General features: G+C 36.4%; 1 protein-coding gene across 1 annotated transcript; it reads right to left on the minus strand.

The window, feature by feature from the left end:
• Positions 1-702: 702 nt before the first annotated feature.
• On the minus strand, positions 703-19,190 carry LOC130428375 (glutamate receptor ionotropic, kainate 1-like). The gene is made up of 15 exons (XM_056756351.1): positions 18,157-19,190; positions 12,357-12,524; positions 11,985-12,242; positions 10,291-10,472; positions 10,136-10,189; positions 9,530-9,703; positions 8,626-8,769; positions 5,636-5,743; positions 4,067-4,180; positions 3,788-3,991; positions 3,263-3,486; positions 2,691-2,809; positions 2,309-2,526; positions 1,668-1,893; positions 703-1,589 (listed from the first exon to the last, which is right to left on the minus strand). Exons 1-15 carry the CDS (start codon positions 18,308-18,310, stop codon positions 1,300-1,302), a joined length of 2,637 nt encoding a protein of 878 aa, XP_056612329.1. The 5' UTR covers positions 18,311-19,190; the 3' UTR covers positions 703-1,299.
• Positions 19,191-19,209: the final 19 nt, after the last annotated feature.

The following is a 19,209-nucleotide window of genomic DNA, read 5'->3' on the forward strand; positions in this document are numbered from 1 at the left end:
ATTCATTTTAACAATAGTTATCGAAATATAAGCATCTATTTCTTTCGACCCGTTTTCAGTTATAAATTAAGAATTTTTTGAAGTTTACTTGTTTAATGGATAAACAGGCGCAACGTTTGCAGTAGTTCACCAGCAGATGGCAGCACATTATTAATAATTTAAAGGTGTCCAATTAAACTTGTAAAAGTTACTTTTTGGTTAAGGACATGTTTTCACGATAACAAACATAATGCTGATTACAGTACTGTTGCTACATTATGTATTTAATTATAGAGCAACCAAATAATTCTAGGTTTGATTCAAGGGACCACAAACATCTGCAATGAACTTTTCTCTTAATCTGAAAAGGATTTATTCATAATTTTCTGTACAAACATTGTTGTAGATAGATATGTAGTGTCATGTCACTCAACACAAGCACAGTTCAGAGCAGCAGAGAGCAGATCTGAGAGATAAACAGCTGTGCCAAAACACAAGGTCATAGTTCTGTAAATCCTGCGCTGGTGTACGCCAGATTAAAAACTCTCCGTTTTCATTAAGGATTCAGGGTTAGAGGATTATGGTCCAGTGAAGAAAAATGAAAGCAGTTTTAAACCCAATCCCAGAGTTCATCAAAATACACAAACCTCAGACAGTTTGATGCAAAGGCTCAATTCATTGAGAAGATGCTGAATGCACATGAATTCATGATGAAACCGCATTATAAACATGTTTTATTGTTAAAAGTACAGGGTTCAGATAAACATTGAGCTTTAAGACAAAATTTAATAACAGTCTTCAAAAACCAAGAAGTTTAAAACAAAGGCGCAGACAATGGAGACGAGCTTTGAAAGGTGAAGTGTGTAACTTCAGTCTGTGTTCACTAAACTAGAACAGGAGAACGTTTTTAAACATCCCAAATTATGGCACACAGCACCTTTATGAAAACTCATATCCACGTCATATAAATTAGATTAGGAGGGACTATATCTGTAAAGAAAAAAGTTCAAGTCTTTAAAATCTACAATCTACATGACAATGATCTAATCTACAATACAGCAGTCCTGTTTGAAACATCGGTTCTTCTTTCTCAAAACATTTCAATGACACAGATATATGAAGTCATAGTTCGTTCAGATCTGAAATAAACCTGAATGAAAAGGTAAAAATGTTGTTAGCAACTTTGTAAAACTGTCGTCCCAGCACAGCAGAGGTGATCACACAACATCCCAAGCAAAGTTCCTTCAGCGTGTGCCTGAGCTTGGATGCATTGAGGATGAAAAATCCTCTGGTGGGCAAACAAGGGTCTGAGATGTCCCCTCAGTACTTGTTGTGCCATTCGCACTGTCCCACGCTCACCTCCTCGATGTCCAGATTCTTCCTGGACCTGTAGATAAACTCCCCGATCGCCACAAACACAGACAAGACGAGTCCGGCCGCCAGCACGATGAAGATTCCTCCGATGTTCTCCACACCCAGAGCGCTGGCCTCTTTACTGTCCTCCTCAGGACAACCGTTTCCTCTCCACCACTTCTCCTTCATCATGTGAAGCTTCCCTTCTTCCTGTAACTGCAGGATAGCGATGGTCACCTTATCTCTGTACGGTGAACCTGAGCGAGAACATCAGAAGTTAACAGAAGGGAAAAAGTAGCATGTTACCGTATTAAACATCTTCTTAAGCAGCATACCGATAGGAGTGCCCACGCCGTAGCCCTTTGAGTCGATGAGTCCTCCGATCTGTGTGAGGTTACAGTTTCTCTGACTGATGTATTCAATGCTGGTGGACTCCATCAGTAAAGCGTAGTCAGTGGTCAACACACGCTGGATCCCCTCGCGGTTATTCTTCACCAGAGCCGTGTTCTTACGGCTGCTCATGAACGCCCACATCTTCTCATAGGTGGAGATTTTGGATTTCTGGGAAAAAAGGGCATAATAAACACTTCATTTACACAAATGATCTGAAAAATAAAATGCTGCCTTATATAAATTATTAAATTTGTAAATATTGCATTTCTACTCATCAAAATAAAAAAACAATGTCAACTGTTTTTTATACGGAATAGTAAATTGAAATTACTTGTATTTATTTTTTACAGTTTTAAACTGTGTTTTCACTATGAAAAGACAAAACTAAGGGCCTGCCATTACAAAAATAAAAACAAAAATAAATAAATAAAACACATTGCACATTGATATTAGTATTCTTACTACCTGACCTTCCAATAAATATACTTAACACAATAAACTTCATGTTTTTTTGTTATGATATATATTTTCTATGAAGATCATCCATTACAGTATATATTTTAAAATAGGTGTGCTGTTTAACCTTAAAGAAGGTCATGGTGGAGCCGTCCCTCACAGCGCCGTACTCTATCTTGGTCTGTTTGGCCAGATCATCGGCCGAGTCTATAGGCGAGTCCATTCTCTCCACAGTGAGGAAGGCGGCCAGGTTAGCTGTGTATGATGAGATGATGATGAGAGTGAAGAACCACCAGATGCCTCCAACAATCCTGGTGGATAAAGCTTTGGGCATCAGCTCCGATCCTGTCCATGAAATACCAGTACAACAAGCAGTTAGAAATGAAACATACTTAATGTCTTTCATTTAAACCCACATCTCGCACATGAAACACAGAATTAGATATATGACAGAATTATAGAAATCTGTAGAGTGTTTATAAATGTTGATGTAAAGCAGAATCACACACCTTGCTGCATCAGGGCTCCAACTCCAAACCAAACACTGTTTATTAAAGTGAAGTTGTTCTCGACTACATCAGAATCTGGGTTGCAGGGATGAGGGTTGTACCATTCATACGGTGTAAACCTGCAGAAAGACAAATACTGTCACCTTTACAATCCCATCCACCGCTTTGGTTTATTAACACTTGTAAATTAAAATTAAAATGCATAAAAATAAAAATAAACCAGTGAACAAAGGTTTCTGGACAGGATGGCGGAGGGACTAAAAACATTTTCTTGGAACTAAACAGCACCAATGAAATGTTCAGAATAAGAGCGAGAATATGCATTATTGACATTTAACATCACTTTGACTTGTAAAGCACAAATATACCTACAACAGAAAAAAGTGGATGACTTTGCACAGATGTAAAAGAAGAGCCAAGTATTTCTGAACCACCGCCATACTGCAGCAAACGCACAAACACCTGACAGAACACTGGGTAGCAAAACCAGAGCAAAGGACCAGTGATCCTACACAACAATTAAATGAGTTATGGGTGACTGAATCGAATCTGAAGGTTCAAATGGATGTTACCTGGCAATGACGAAGAGAACGCAGCTGACCCCGAGGCAGGCCAGCAGCACGTACATCCAGATGTCTGGAGACAGAGGGTTCAGGAACGAGAACACACCTGGATTTGTCCCGTTAGGTTTGTGATAGAGAATGGAGATTCCCAAAGTCATAAACGGCTTTGAGAAGTCAATGACTTTCTCTCTCACGTAAGTGATGGTGAGCGGAGCCACGGCCAAATCTGCCACCTGGAAACAAACCCGGTGAGATATTTGATGTAGTTTGGTTTGAAACGAATGAGAATTGAACAGCCAATGAAATCCTTCATACACACGTAGCCAATAGGCTTTAAGTTATATTTAAACCTGATTTGTTACTGCTAAAGGTGCAGGTGGGACATTATAGAAAGCATCTGATTGGACACAAATCTGTTTGGTGCAGGATGAGTCATCAGCATTTTGTGCTTATTTTGCAAGAGTCTTATTTTAAGCTTACAGATATGCTCAACAAAACAAAACAATGTACTTGATAAAAAATTAAGTGACTCACATGATCTATCAGTTCCCTGACCATACCATTCCACTCTCCTTTATCATTCTGAGCTCCGTATTTTCCATCAGTCACGAGTTTGACCTCGTAGGAAAAGCCCAGGATGTTGGATAACTCTTTCAGCAGATCCAGACAGTAGCCTTCAAACCGATCGTTTCCATACAGAGGCTTATCAGACTTCTTATGCATCACATACGGGTTTTCCTGCATACAAATATAACTTCATTGATAAGTTTCAGCAGATTGTTTTATATGCACTGATCGTGTGTTAATTCTTACCAGAATAGTTGTGACGATGAGCGTCCGGTTGGCCATGGAGTCCGTCACATTGGTGTTTTTGTCTTTGTTGCTGTCTGTCAGGTTAAGGCCTGTGATCGAGTTCCACACGCCGATCTGAACAGATACAGACCCACATAGTTCCTACATTTTAAAGCTGGCTGATGTAAACGTAAGAATAGTCAAAAATATGGTTTAAAAATATATTTAAAGCTGAAGTGTGTTTCTGTGCAACACAATTGTCACTTCATAGAAACTAGCACAGGTGTAACAAGGCAAAAGGAAAACCAGACAACAGAAGCATTAAAGTGATACTTCATCCAAAAATAAACAATTCTGTCACCATTTATTCATCTTCTTGTCATTTCAAACCTGTATGACTTTCTATCTTCTGCAGAACACAAAAGAAGATATTTTGAAGAATGTTGGTAACCGAACACCAGCGGCACCCTCTCACTTTTACTGTATGGACACAAAACCAATGCAAGTCAATGGGTGCCACCGTTGTTTCTTCAAAATATCTTCTTTTGTGTTCTGCAGAAGAAAGAAAGTCATACAGGTTTAAACTGACATGAGGATGAGTAGATGATGAAAGAATTTTAGTTTTGGGTGAACTGTCCCTTTAAGGGGTAAACTGGGATCAATATATATACCGTAACAAAGGTCCATTCATTTTTAATTCAGCCTGTTGTAAAAGTGCTTCATATCATTTCTACTGTACTGTATATAAGCACCAACTTTCCTTTATCATGACATTCTTTAATGTAAACGTAAGAACGCCCATGTAAACAGTGACAGTGCTCTCTCTCCTCTGAGGTGATTCTGTCAGGCCACCTCCTTACATTCTCCACGCTACGTCACTTCTGTCTGATAAAATATACATTAAGAGAGTATTAATGTACTCACAAACAGATGCTTTATCACACCAGCTCTCTGCATTAATGAGCTCATAACAGAATGATGGGATGTCTCTAAATGCACGCCTCGGAGCATTGGAAAGTCACTTTATGTTGGTTTATGATCGGATGAACAAAGCTGCCAACTTTGGCAAGAGTAAAAATGAGTAATAAGATCATTACAACCATAATAAAACAATTTCAAGTTTAATCCCTTCCTTTAGCCAGGGAGGTATGAAAAAACAATAGGCAACTTGTTTAATAATATAGGATTCACTTCAAATAGAGGGGAACCAACGAAAAGATACCATGGTATTTTGGTCATGATATAAGGTAATATTATGGGTTTTCCTTTGTGTGGTAATACCATTAGTTTTGAACATAATAACTGTTTTGTGTACCATAAAGTGATGTGCATGAAAGAATCATTCAGTATCACGGTATACACTCAAATACCATGGTATTACCATTTGATAGCATTAGTGTACCACCACACGTAGGGAAGGTCACGTTTCTGACATGCAATACAAACCTTCTTCCACACTTTGTTAAAGCGACCGCCTTCCATAAACTGTTTTAAAGAAAACAAAGCCAAGACTTCACACGTTAAGACGTCACATGATACAAGAACGATGTAAACGGTTTACATGAAACCATGATGGTGTTTTGTTTTTACCTTTTCTATCCCATCCTCTTTCAGACTGATGACATCCAGATCAAAGTCTTTCCTCAGTCCGTCTGTCTTGTTTATGATGATCTGTCCCGTCAGTCCATTCCACTGAGCCTATAGGAAGAAAGAGGACAGATGGAGTCTAGATGTCGTATAATAGTGCACTTCTTTCAGTTTCCGCACAAGTTTTTGGTTTGATGATTACACTTGGGCAAAAGCAGACCAACACACAATGCATGGGTGATGCAGGTATGATGCAGATCACTTTTTCTTGTAAATAAGAAGTATTTTCCTGTAATTTACCTTAGTTAAAAAATAGACAAATTCTGTACAAATACAACATTTACCAAAGCTGGGTTGCCAAAATATAGCGTAAAATAATAGTTGTTTACCCCACAAAAATCTAGTTTTCATGTTTTTTCTTGTAAATTTGCTGAATTTTCTGTTTAAAATTTTAATTTAAAAACGTGCAAAATCTGTAAAAAAGACAGAACAATTTTGTAAACATTATGTTTTTTTTTTTACAGTGTTGCAGGACTATTGGCGTGGACTGCGTATGTATTTGGGGCTTTTAGCTTAGATTTGAGATTTTTGACCCTGGCTTGGTCTGGCCAACATTTAAGAACTAGATATTAACTAATGGACACCAATGCAGATTTGCTATAATGATATGTTCCTTAAGTTATTGCATTCAGAAACCAGAAGATTGCAAAAACATTCTGTAAGGAATTTTTACAAGAGAATGTGATTGATCTGAATTTACAGTACACATATAAGTGCAGAACACTCTCTCTCTCTCTCTCTCTCTCTTCACAAAATAATTAAACCATTTATTCCCCTTTAACTGGTTTTAATGTTGTTGGCGATGCATGAACACAACCTGCTGAACACACAAATTAAATCATTTTTCTCTGCTTTGTAAAATCTGTCTTAAATACCCCATTTGCCCAGTGACAAAAAGATTTTGGAGAGAGCTCAAGAGTAATACATCACACACAGCGCCATTACAGGATCACCAGAAGTGCCCAACGCAATAGATCAACTCAATATAGAGGTGTTATTGTAGTAAATGAACTCAATCAACCTCACAGAAAATGTGAGCTCAAATTGTGACCACAAGCCAAATGAAAAAGCTCATCTGCGCAAATAATTCAACACATTTTCTCTGACCACACTATATCACAATGTGAGACTGAATACTGTGATGAACAAATCCAATGGATTATGTCTGTAATTCGCTGTTTTAAGAATTAAAGGGTCTTGATAGCATTCCTTCATCATCATCACATTCTGAGGTCTTACAGAAAGCTTCAAGATTTGTTCTATTCATTACTTACTAGTCTAAATCTGAGCTGATCCGTCCCGTCCATCATCACATTGTGCTTTAGATAGCATCACATGTACAGTAAGTTTCAATTACAGAAAAAAGACATCCAGCAGAGCTTAGTGTGGATTGCTCTGAAAGTCCCACATTCTCATTACAAAACACAGTTGGAGGTTACTGTCCATATTTATCTGCACAAAGCGATGTGTTAACTAACCAGAGAGTGTATAACAAGCAGCACTTTGACAAAGATGTAGTGCTATATAACCCAATAATTAAAAGACGATGAAGAAGAAAATCTAAAGATGTATCGAAGACCCTCGATATGCATATCGGTGCCGTCACAACAAGCTCGTAAGAGGGTTTTACTCCCCAATGTGCTTTTTTCAGTTTTTCTGAATTTACTATTTGTAGGTATGTTTTTAGATAAAATGATCATTTTTATTTCATTCTGTGAATTACTAACAATATTTCTACCAGATTTCAAATAAAAATATTGTTTCTATTTTGCAGAAAATGAAAACCGGAGAAATTGATTCAACGAAAACAGATTCACTTTTAAGCAATAAAACGGTAACATGCAATTAGGAAAAGTTACAAAAATACTTTTTATGTGATAACCTTGATTTTTATGACAGTTTTCATGTGTCTTGTCATGCTGTCAGTCTTTTACATTGCTGTTGGATCACTTTATGTCAATCCTGAGATTTGATTTTGTTGAAATTAAACAAACACTGGACTGGAATGACTACAATACATCAATAAATCTTCATACACTTTACAAACTGTGTAGGCAAATCTTAGCAAAAGGACATTGAAGTAATATTAAACTTATATTAATATTGAACTTGAATTAAGTCTTTTTTCTTACTCAACTGGCCTGTTTTTTTCCTTGTTTTAAGCATACACGAAAGAAAATAAAGACTGAAGGCCATTTCACATTGAATCCGAAATTTGAGTCCGAAATTTATTCACATTAAAAAATAAATATGACCTCACGTTGTGTCATTCACATTTACACACTGCCTTCGATATTTTCCTCCTCCGACTCTGTCCGATTTTCTGTGTCTTTTGCATCCGTAGCAAGCATTTTTGGTGTTTTGACAATTCAGAGACACATTACAAACGCGCGACAAATACAGAAAAACGCACACAAAAGCTGTATGTGCAAAGACCTTAAACATCACAAGACATTTTGTTTCTCGAGTAGATTTTAACTGTAAAACAAGACAAAAATAATAACACAAATACATTTTTCCAGTGTACTTCAATCTTAACTTTTCTCATCATAACACCACATATCCATTACCGAGGCTTGAAACTCAATGAATCCAAGATGAATGTTTGCTCAGGGTTTATTTTCAGGCATGTTGCCATCGCGAGGAGAATCAATAAATGAAGATGCTCTAATGAGTCTCTGAGTAAAGATCTCAGATGAAGTCATTAAAGATCTCATCCAACACGCTGACTCGACAACTTTCTGCAAAACACAACTCTAAAACAAGCAAGCTGAATGATCTCACTGAGACAATGTCCATAAGGTAAATTACTCCTGCAGCAATTTATAACTTTATTTCTAACAGACTCAAAATATCGCTCGTGCAGGACAATTTTCAAAACACTGAACAATCACAAGTTTATTTGGAGATTTTGGAGCACTCGATATTTTTACCTCTTTGAACATGCTGATGAAGCGTGAGCCGAAGCGCCAGGGTTTGTGTCTGTGGCATTGAAGAGAACTCACTGTGACCTGAGACGCTCGCTGAGATGCGGCAGCAACCATATATACAGCATCATACATCAACGCCGCTTCTGTCTGTAGAGAAACACACAAAAAATATATCATAAGTGGCACTTAAATTAAACATTTAAGGGGCAGTTTCCCGGACAGGGGTTATCTTAAGCCAGGACTAGGCCTTAGTTTATTCATGTTATTGAAGTCATTTAAAAAACATAATTTACAAAAAAACATTACTGGTGAAACAATCATACTTATATATTTAAAGATATGTCATCGCAAGTTGTTTTCGATCAAGAAACTTCAAAACATTTATGTTAGTCTGGGACTAGTCTTAAACCCTGTTCCCGGATGTCTTTCACTGCAGAGTGAGACAACCAAGAACAAATATCACAGCTAATGCAATAAAAATGTACAGTACTAACAAAAAAGTTGGTATTGCAATGTTTTTTTGGATCACACTTTTTTATTTTAAGGTCCAATTCTCTATTCTAACAAACTAGTAACTACGACTTTTGCCTCAATAAACTCCTAATTCGGTGCTTATTAATAGCTAGAATGATAGTTGGTCATAAAGAACATGTGCTTTATATGTGCTAATAAACAGCTGATATTCTAATAATATGCACAACTTGTTAATAGTGAGAATCGGTCGTCCCACTAAAGTGTTACCGTTTAATTTTTTCAACACTTTACAATCGAAACATGTTTTTTAAATGAAATATGTAAATAAGTAAATAATTATACTATGTGCTATTCAATTGCCATCGTTCTGTTTTGATGAGTTATGAACAGACTCATAGTATGTGTAAAATGGTCAGATACGCAGATCACACACTGTCATCATTCCGTCCAGCAGGCCGGTCTCAGGTTTTGGCGGAGCCTGCAGTCGCTCCATGGACCATTTCTCCACCACTGACGCCACCTGAGGACGGTCGATGTTCAACAAACGGAAACCCGTCATGTTCACCCCGCTGTAACGGTACGGCTCCAGGTCCAACGCAAACAGGTCCTGAAATGTAGCGTAAAAAAAACAACTGTTTATTTTTTTAAGTAGGAAAAATATTTATGGACAATATACTGCGAAAAAACTCACTCTCACTCTGGTTTGTAATGTGATTCTGCTAGATTTTTATATTGCACATGTTCTGTTCCAGAAAATCTTCAAGGCACAGCAGCAAATAAACTAACTTAATTCAACTTACACTACAGGAGAATTCATGGAAAGTTATTAAAATGAGACATTTGTGAAAAGATTCTTCAAGGACTCACTACATTACATTGAGAGACCTGCATTATGCTTTGGTGTCTCTGGTCTTTATATTGCAAAAAGATGATTTTTAACAATTAAATTTGCAGACAAAAACATGCCAAATTTCTCTCCACATAAAAAAGTACAAGACACCACAGAAAAAAACACAACAAAACCGTTCAGGAGACTCACCAGAGTAGTGAAGAAGAAATGATAATATTCTGTCATCATGCCCATAGACAACAGCTACAGCAGATAAACAGAGACACACAGACATCAGTGTTTCTTCATGGGCAAACATTACATCATCAAATGTGCACATATAACATGTTTGCAGAACATGAGACCTGCTTGAGGACGTCAGCCGCGGTCTGATACGAGCAGTCAAAGATCACACAAAACTCTTTTCCCTTCTTCATCTCTTTCAGCAGCGGCCGGGCATCTTTACTGCCGGTCGGCAACTGACGGATTTTAATCTTGATACTGTATCGTGACGGAGCCTTGATCAGCTCTTGAAGACGAATCAGCCCTTAAAAGACAGAATATAAAAACGTATGAGTGCGTTTAAATGGAACAATAAACGGATATCTATCCTAAATCAGCTTAAAAAAACCTGTTTTCAAGTGTTTACATGCATAGTTATAAACGTTTACACAGAAGTTTGAGAGTTGCCGGGTTTCTAAGCGTGCAGTGACGTATTCGTCGATATTCTGTTTAGTAATTAAAAATGCAGCGAGAAAACGGTCATAAGCTGTATTTTTATATCTCTTCTCATGACAGCAGTACCTGCATATGCAACAACAGTTCTTCATTTTGACGTTTCTACCTCAACTGCATGATTCCAAAGCGGGCGTTTATATGTTATTTTACTATTACTTCCGTTTGGGACTTTTACTACTGCGCTTTCAGACGCACATAACTGGTAAAGGCGTTTACATGCAGCTCGAAATCGGAGTAGTTGGCAAAAAAACTACATCTGTCGATCGTTTTTTGCTAAGGCCGTTTATGACCTTTTCCTGATAAAAGAAAACCGTGTTATGCGATTACATGACCTTACATATGTCAGTTTATTGGCGCAATAATTGGCGTAAGACTGCATGTAAATGCCCTCAATGAGACGTTCTGTAGAAACACTTGAATCAGTCTGTTAATATCTACAATATTAAACTTCATTATCATTATTTTCAAGGCATTTGTTAGCTGCTTTTCAAATAAGACAATGGGTTTAGCCTTTAAATTAAACCATTCGCCTTATTTAGCAAATTTCCAATAACAGTTCAAGCTCAACTTGAGTCTTTAATATGAAATAGCTTAAAATTCACACAAGAGTTTAACTGCATATACTGCTAAATAAAAATGTCATTTGTATTAATAATAAAGTAGCAGACTTTTATAATAATGGCAAACAGATAATCCCAGATATGATCTCAGGGCAAATACACACTCGCCTTCCACAAAATTATCAAACGCAGAACAGTTTTTGAAAAAGTCCATAATTTATGAGATCCTAACAATCGACTACATGGGTAATGCACAAATGCTAATAAAAGTATATGCGATTTGTCAAGTCAATTTAATGATATAAGAATGTACAAGATCATTCCTGTTCCCATGCGAACATTGTGTATCATTTTAAACATCTGTACATCTTGAATAAATGACACTTTTCCTGGTTACTGTGTTTAGAAAACGTTAATTTTATTGATCACATACTGTATTAAATATATTTTATCTTAATAGTTTCTCCCAGACAGCAACAAGCTTGAATTGAAAGTCAATGGAGATTTTTGTTGAAGTTTTGAAATATTTTAATATTGATATCAAAGTCTCCAATGAATTTTTAGAGATCAACATTTCCAAATGTCAACCAAATTATTTGAGATACTATAACTTAGTTAGATCTATCAATTTTACAGTCTACTTGTGTTTTGTAAGAAACACGTTTAAATCATCTATGAAACACAGCGGATGAATGCACAGGTTCTGAACTATTAAAGAGCAAACTTTAAGAGATATCTTTGAGAACATATTTTTGGCCCACCTGTTGCATCTTCATAAACCACAGTCAGGGCTTTCCACTTGTAAAACTGGACGATATCGAGCACGGCCCGGCTGATGGAGGCGTAATCTGGGTACAGGTTGATGTAGAAGCTGTCTTTGTTGTCCACAGACGGGTGTTTCCATCGAGTCTGGATGTGAGGAACCTCCAGAGCGTTACAGATGGACTGAACCGCACTGACTGAGGAACTGTGAGAGGGTCCGAACACTGCGGCCACACCCAGAGCCAGCTGATCACACGCTACACACACACACAATGACATCATCAGTAACATTACTTTAACAAAATATCATGCATTTAAATTTCTATTAAAGTTATGTGAGCATGCACGGTGTATGATATCAAGAAGAAGACCTCGTCTGGAGGCCTCAAAGCTGTCAAACAGGTTGATTCTCTGGATGTCGTAGGTCAGCGTGGTGTTGGGCATTAAAGTTCTGTTCCTGTTTATGTTGGTAACAGCAAATTTGAAGGCAAGTTCCTCGACGCTGATTGGTTCATTCTCAAGAGTCTCAAAAATGCCTCCTGGATGGAAAGAGAAAATAATTTTCATGAAGTCATAAATATACATTAATATTTTTTTATATATATTAATAAAGTGTTACAAATGAAAAACTATTTAAAATTAAATAAAATGAAATAAAAAATTAAATAATGAAACTTGTACTGAATGATTTGATATTGAATTAAATGTATTTTTTAACAATGGCACTGTAAAAATCTATAATTTTACAGTATTTTCTCATATTTTTGAAACGTGGTAAAATTTTTTGAACAATATGAATTGACTGCAAATTAAAGTTAGGTGTAAAATAACAGGAAAAACATGTATATTTATTTTATAAAAAAGGTTATTAAACATTTAATTTTTTTACATTGCTATTTTTTGTTGTTGTGAGGTTGATGCTCTTCGTCATAAAGTTGTTATTCATACACACGGTTATGTTTTTCATGTTATCTAAATAAATATTTCTGGTGCATGAAACAGTCTATAGATTTTCCATTTAAATCATGATCTAATCTCTAAATAATCCAGAAGATAACAACAGACAGTCACAAAAACAAACAAATAAAACAAATCCACCATGACACAAGGTGAACGCACATAAACACCAGTTGTTAAAACAATTAAAGCAGTTTCAGTATATGTGAAATCGTTCTCAGTAGTTCTCATTTTTGTTCCCCTTTTTTTCGTTTGAACAGATGACTTCACATCGTATCAGTTATTTCTGCTCAACTGTTCATAAATGACAAATCAGAAACAATCAGTCCTCGGGTGCCAGCGGTTGATTGTGAACGCTCCCAAAACAATTTCAACAGGATTTTCTGTGAAACTGTAATTGATGTTGTAAGAGATGAGAGTTATACTGTAAGTATAAAGCACCCCATGGGTTGTGATTGCCGGTGACCTTTTTCTTCCGCCGGTGTTGTGGCACCTTTAATTCTCACACAGAGATCTCTGAGTGGGCGACACATTCGCTCAATCTCAGCTCTTTAAACACCAGGAGTAATTACGGCTCGCGGCTCACACCAGCCAGCGTCTGATTCCTGAGTCTGCTCCAATAAAATATTTCTGTAAAAATACAGTTTTTTTATTCTGAGGCTAAAGTAATGATATTTTGCTGTGGCTGTACAAGCAGATCCACATACAGGCTATATATAAAATATATAAAAATCTAATATGTGGAAAAGCTTTACTCGTTGAAATAATTCCCAAGGAAGCACTCAACAGTGAAATACACCTCACCGCTCTCTACAGCTTCATCATCCCTGCGTCTGTAGATTTGTTTTATCTGTATAAATGGCATTTATTAAAACACCGAGTGGTGTTTGGGTCTATAGGACACATTATTAATGTTCACTTAAAATAAGCAAATTATTGTTGTTTTTTCAACCTCAGACATTTGTAATATATTTCTGAGATAAACATGTTATTTATGCATATTACATACTGCAGATGTTTTTGTTTTTTATAAAAATTTTAATATCATTTTCTTTAAATGGGATTTAAGAGAGGTAATTAATATGTTGCTTGGATAAAGTGAACATCTGTGTAGCATTTGCATACATTTTATGGCGGTATTGATTTCAAAAGAAGAATACATGTATTCATTTTTATAGGCATATAATGTTCTACGGTACATGTAAGGGATAATCAACAGCTAGCCGTGCATTAAAGGGTTTTAACCTGGAGGCCAAGAACCACTCGACGCAAAGTGCATTCAAACCCTGCTGTGGATTATCCCGCTTATACCATGGTCATTTGCCAAGTGAAATCATTTGTGATGTTTACAGTGAAAATTTAGATCAAACAGGTGAAAATTACAGTGATTGTGTCAGTTACATTTAAATGTAATCAAACTTACTGGAGCTACCTGTGCGTTAAAGGGTTTTAATGCACCCCTTCCAGCCAATCAGAATCCAGTATTCTTAAAGACCATGGTATAAAATAAAAAAATGGCATTAAAATTTTTGTATTCTGTATCATTTTTACAGGTCCAAAATTGGCAAAGAATCAAAATTTCAGATTATAACAAGTTATTTCTTACAATATTAATTCGCTCGTGACATACCTACCCGATGTCATTGATCTGCATATAAATAACACACTGTTGGAATATCATTTAATACGTGTCAAAGTTAAATTGCGGGCGCAATTTTGAAACGTATACATGAATAGAAAACACTGAAATAGTTAAAAAAATAAAGTTAAATAACGTATAATAGGACAAATTGCCGTATAATACGCACATACGATAAAATTGGCGCATCATAAAAATAGAAATAGATATAATGTATGCACTCACAATTGAACTTTTGTGTACATATTACGATATTGCAATGGCGTACGCAATTGATGAGAATAGATTGTGTACACATACACACACAGTCAAATGAGAAACATTTGGGAAACACACACATGCCCTCAAAAACAAGCCTACAGTATTCACCTATCCAGAATTCTTTACACTTTCTCTTCAGATATCAATACTCTGAGTTGGTCTTTGAGCAGAACAGAATCGTCATTTTTTATTTCTTTAAATGTCAATTCAGTTTCCATCTTAAACAAGAACAATTTCTCTTCCTGGCATGATGAACTCAAACATGATGGTCCTCATCTGCTTGTTGCCGGGTTACAGGGCACCTGGATTTACAGTCACATATGTAATCATAAACATCTTGACATCACCAGGGTCCACAGGGTCTTTACATTAAATACCCTTTTATCAAATTGTACAGATGGCTTGATGCTGGTTTGCTGTGTGACACAACCCAGTTCCAAAAGAATCTCACGCATAACCCATGAGTTGACGCCTGCCTTTCATATTCAACAAGCAATTTGGTAGAAAAACACCTGTTTGCTAAAATCAGCTCTCGTAACAGAAGCCAAGAAAGATTTACATACAAAACAAAGCAGCACAGTCTAATAAACTTATTCTCTTATAATAATGAAAATGAATCTTCGTTTACCCACGTTCACCTCATCGACATTTATCTTTCGCACTTGAAAGTCACCTTGGACCCACGTTAATCCACGTCTGGAAAGAGACTTTCTGCACCCCATTCAGATTAACTAAAAGCATTTAAATTGCAAATCCACGTGTAAATTACATCCCCGACCTCAAAGCAATCCCTTCCCACAAACCTTTGTGATTTGTTAAACCCGCTGAGAATCTCACATGGTGTGAAATGTATTCATCCTGGATCCTCCCAAAAGCCTTGTGTTGGCTTGTGTATATTTAAATATTAAGCAATTATATTTGACACTTTACAATAAGGTGCTTTTATTAAAAATTAGTAAATGCAATAGCTAACATTAGATGAACAGTCTTTTTTTCAGCATTTATTAATCCTTGTTAATGTTAGTTCATGTCAATACAATTATTCATGTAAATTGATGGTGCATTAACTAATTTTAACAATGACAACATTGATTTTTATAATGTATCAGTGAATGCTGAAATTAACATTTATTAATATTAATAAATGCTATATTAGTATTGTTCATTGTTAGTTCACTTTAACTAATGCATTAACTAATTGTTAATAAATAACACCTTAAAGTGTTACAAAAGTTTGTTTGACAAGGCCTACACACTGATACATTTCCTATTGAAACAGGAAGTTATTCCATGACATAATAAAAGTCTCATCCTTTTCATTAAAAATATCCAACAACTTTTAATTGTCATCACACGCATAACCTGTACAGCTTTTGTAAACAAAGAAGACGGTTTCCAGATGTCTTTTTGCCTTTTAAACCATTTGATTTACTAAAAAGAAAAAAATCTTGTTTAATTATTTTTTTTACCATTTATTAGCAAGTATTTATAATTGAATTAAAACATTTAAACAATTCTCATTCTAGAACACATTTTATACACACCCCTTGAGATTTGGGTCAAAATACATTTCTGGCAGGAGGAGATGAAACAGGTCAATGTTTTAGAGAATTCAATGGCTTATTTCTCATTGACAGATTCCTCGGGTAAATAAATAAGCATTTTTTCCATAATCACTAGAGCTTTTGTCTGATCTTTTTTTAATCAACAGTGATTAAAGCTGTGGCTGTGTTACTCAGATGAGACATGAACCTCGTTGCAATGTGAGAGAGCAGCCACAAGACTTAAGAACAAAGATGCAGTTGTTTACTTTCTTCATTCAACATCTCACTATCACTGAACAGTGAACGCAGTCACGTGTGTGTGGTTGTGTGTGTGTGTGAGAGAGAGAGAGAGAGAGAGAGAGAGAGAGAGAGAGAGAGAGACTAACTCTGTTCTGATCTGATGATTTCTTACACGTGTACTCTCTGATAAAGAAATGTTTAAAAACTGTATGAAGAAAAAATGTATAATACAATTTAAAAAACTATTTTTCATTTTCCTTGGCAACACTGAGTCATATGATATTTTATGCTTATGTGAAAATGCTTGTGATTAAAAGCACACATGAACATATCTATGGCAGTCAAATTATTGTGAAATAACAGCAATTTAATGATAAACGTCATAGAGTTGTGGCCTTATTTCAACTTTCCAAATACAGTAAGAAAACATTTTTACATTTAAAATCTCTGACCACAGAACTAACCAAAGCTTACTTATAGCAGATTCTGCATTTTACGATCTAGAAAGTATTGCATTGTAGTTACCGGTGACCATCATGGTTTTTGTCAGGTTCTGGTGGGTGCCCACGTGTCAGTGCCCACTGTGTGGGTCTCTGAGCAGAAAGCAGATTAGTCCTGCTTGTTTAACATGCTTAAGAGGGAAGATTTGTCAGTATTACCCAGCTGCTGCAGGGGGAAGGGTACAGATCTGACTTGAACCCAGAGAAAAACTGAAGCAACTAATTGAAACGTGTACCATATGGAGCGGATTAAAAGTTACGGAGAAGGATGAGATTCGACCTCTGATCATCACAGATAATGACTAAAAGATTAAATACACAAAGGGCATTATTACACTGCTCTAAAGATTAACATTATTAACTGCCTGTGGTGCATAACATTCTGACAACAGTAGTTAAATAACATTACTGAAATATATTCAGGTTTAGAATTAAATGTATTTCTAATCAGCCTGTGTTGAAGTTAATAGATGTTATATTCAAAATCTAATACATAAATCATAATGAATAGCTAAGAATAAGAGAAACACAATAAATTACAATAATTTTATTAAGATACCTTTTAACACCCACATTTAAACTATGATTGTAGTTTTGTGACTTAAACCTAAAAAAAAGTAACGGAATCTCAATATTATGTCATTATTACTCAGTAAAATGGTTTCATAACTGGAACATATTAGAATTCTCAGGGTCAGTGGCCAATAAATGCAACAACATATCAGAAGAAATCAGTGAATTAAAATATGCATTTTTACCCCATCACATCTTCTAAATTACATGACCTCAGCACATCAAACCCACCACTTCTTTTATCTACTTTTCTGAACCATGTTTTGCAATTTTGACCGTGGTGCCATAGTGGAGACATGACAATTTCACCCATAGCAAATATTTTATGTGTGACATGGCCATTGACACGTTTCCAAGAGACAAATACACTCTTTTATAGAAAGATCCGTTCACATATTCAGGCTCATCGCAACATAGACATTAAACAACAAATCTCAGTAAATAAATTCACACTCACCAATTCTCAAGACCTGCTGCGCGCTCAGACTCAACTCTGTCATGAAACACAGCAGTACAAAGCAAACAGCTCTCTTCTTCGCCATGATACACCTGCAGGAGGAACATTTAACGTCCATATGCTTCTTCTTTTCATTTGCCAAAACTGCAACCATACGGGAATAATTTCCATCCGAGCAGCATCTTTCCACTCACTCGTACCGGCGGGAGTCAAAGATCCCTATTCGCGCACCCATTCCATATATCCACGCGCTAATTGGTCAATGCTTTCCTAAAAAGTCAAAATGAAAATGCATCCCTTCCCGGGTGATTTCAGGACATGATGGTGCTGATGGGAGCCGGACGCGCAGGAAAGAGCCCGGAGCGCACCGGGAGCGCACGTTCCTTCATCAGTGCGCGCTCTCAATTGAGGACACAGTCGAGTCTCTGATCCGCAAACACGGATCCGTTGTGAAGATTAACTTCAAATCTGCCAGCAGCCGACCTCGACAACGTCTTTGGTTTTTGGTACACCGAGGAAATGATTTAATCTTGTGCCGGAGCTTTGATGGAAGCGCGCATCTAATCTGCCGAGGGCTGCGAGCAGATTAAACACCCGGTTATCTGTCACCATTCGCAAAAAAACTGCAAGACACCTTTTCCACTGCAGTTTTACCACAATACATACTTTGTAGATTTTTTATGAGAAAAAGAAAGAAAAAAGTAAGAAAACAACGTAATAAGAAATCATTTCGTACTAAGCAAATTTGTTTTGTTCCAAAATGATGTTGGTATGTTTGGTACAACGTTTTTTACGTGATAAACAAATACATTAAATATAAGTTTTTTTCAGTTACTAGTGTCCATTATTACCTCGTTGTCATGTCCTCAAATAGAAATCTGTCTATTGCGCGCAGGGTTGGTGTTTCAATATTTCAGATCTGGTTTAAGAGGTGACTGTATCCTTTAGGTCTTTGTGACAGTGGGTTTATAAAGCATTAGAGGGATTACAGAGACAAGATCTGGATCACAGATCATTTAGAGAGGTAGGATGCTGTTCAGCCTCGGTAAACAA

The sequence above is a fragment of the Triplophysa dalaica genome, chromosome 9 (genome assembly GCF_015846415.1).
Source record: "Triplophysa dalaica isolate WHDGS20190420 chromosome 9, ASM1584641v1, whole genome shotgun sequence".
Classification (NCBI taxonomy): Eukaryota; Metazoa; Chordata; class Actinopteri; order Cypriniformes; family Nemacheilidae; genus Triplophysa; species Triplophysa dalaica.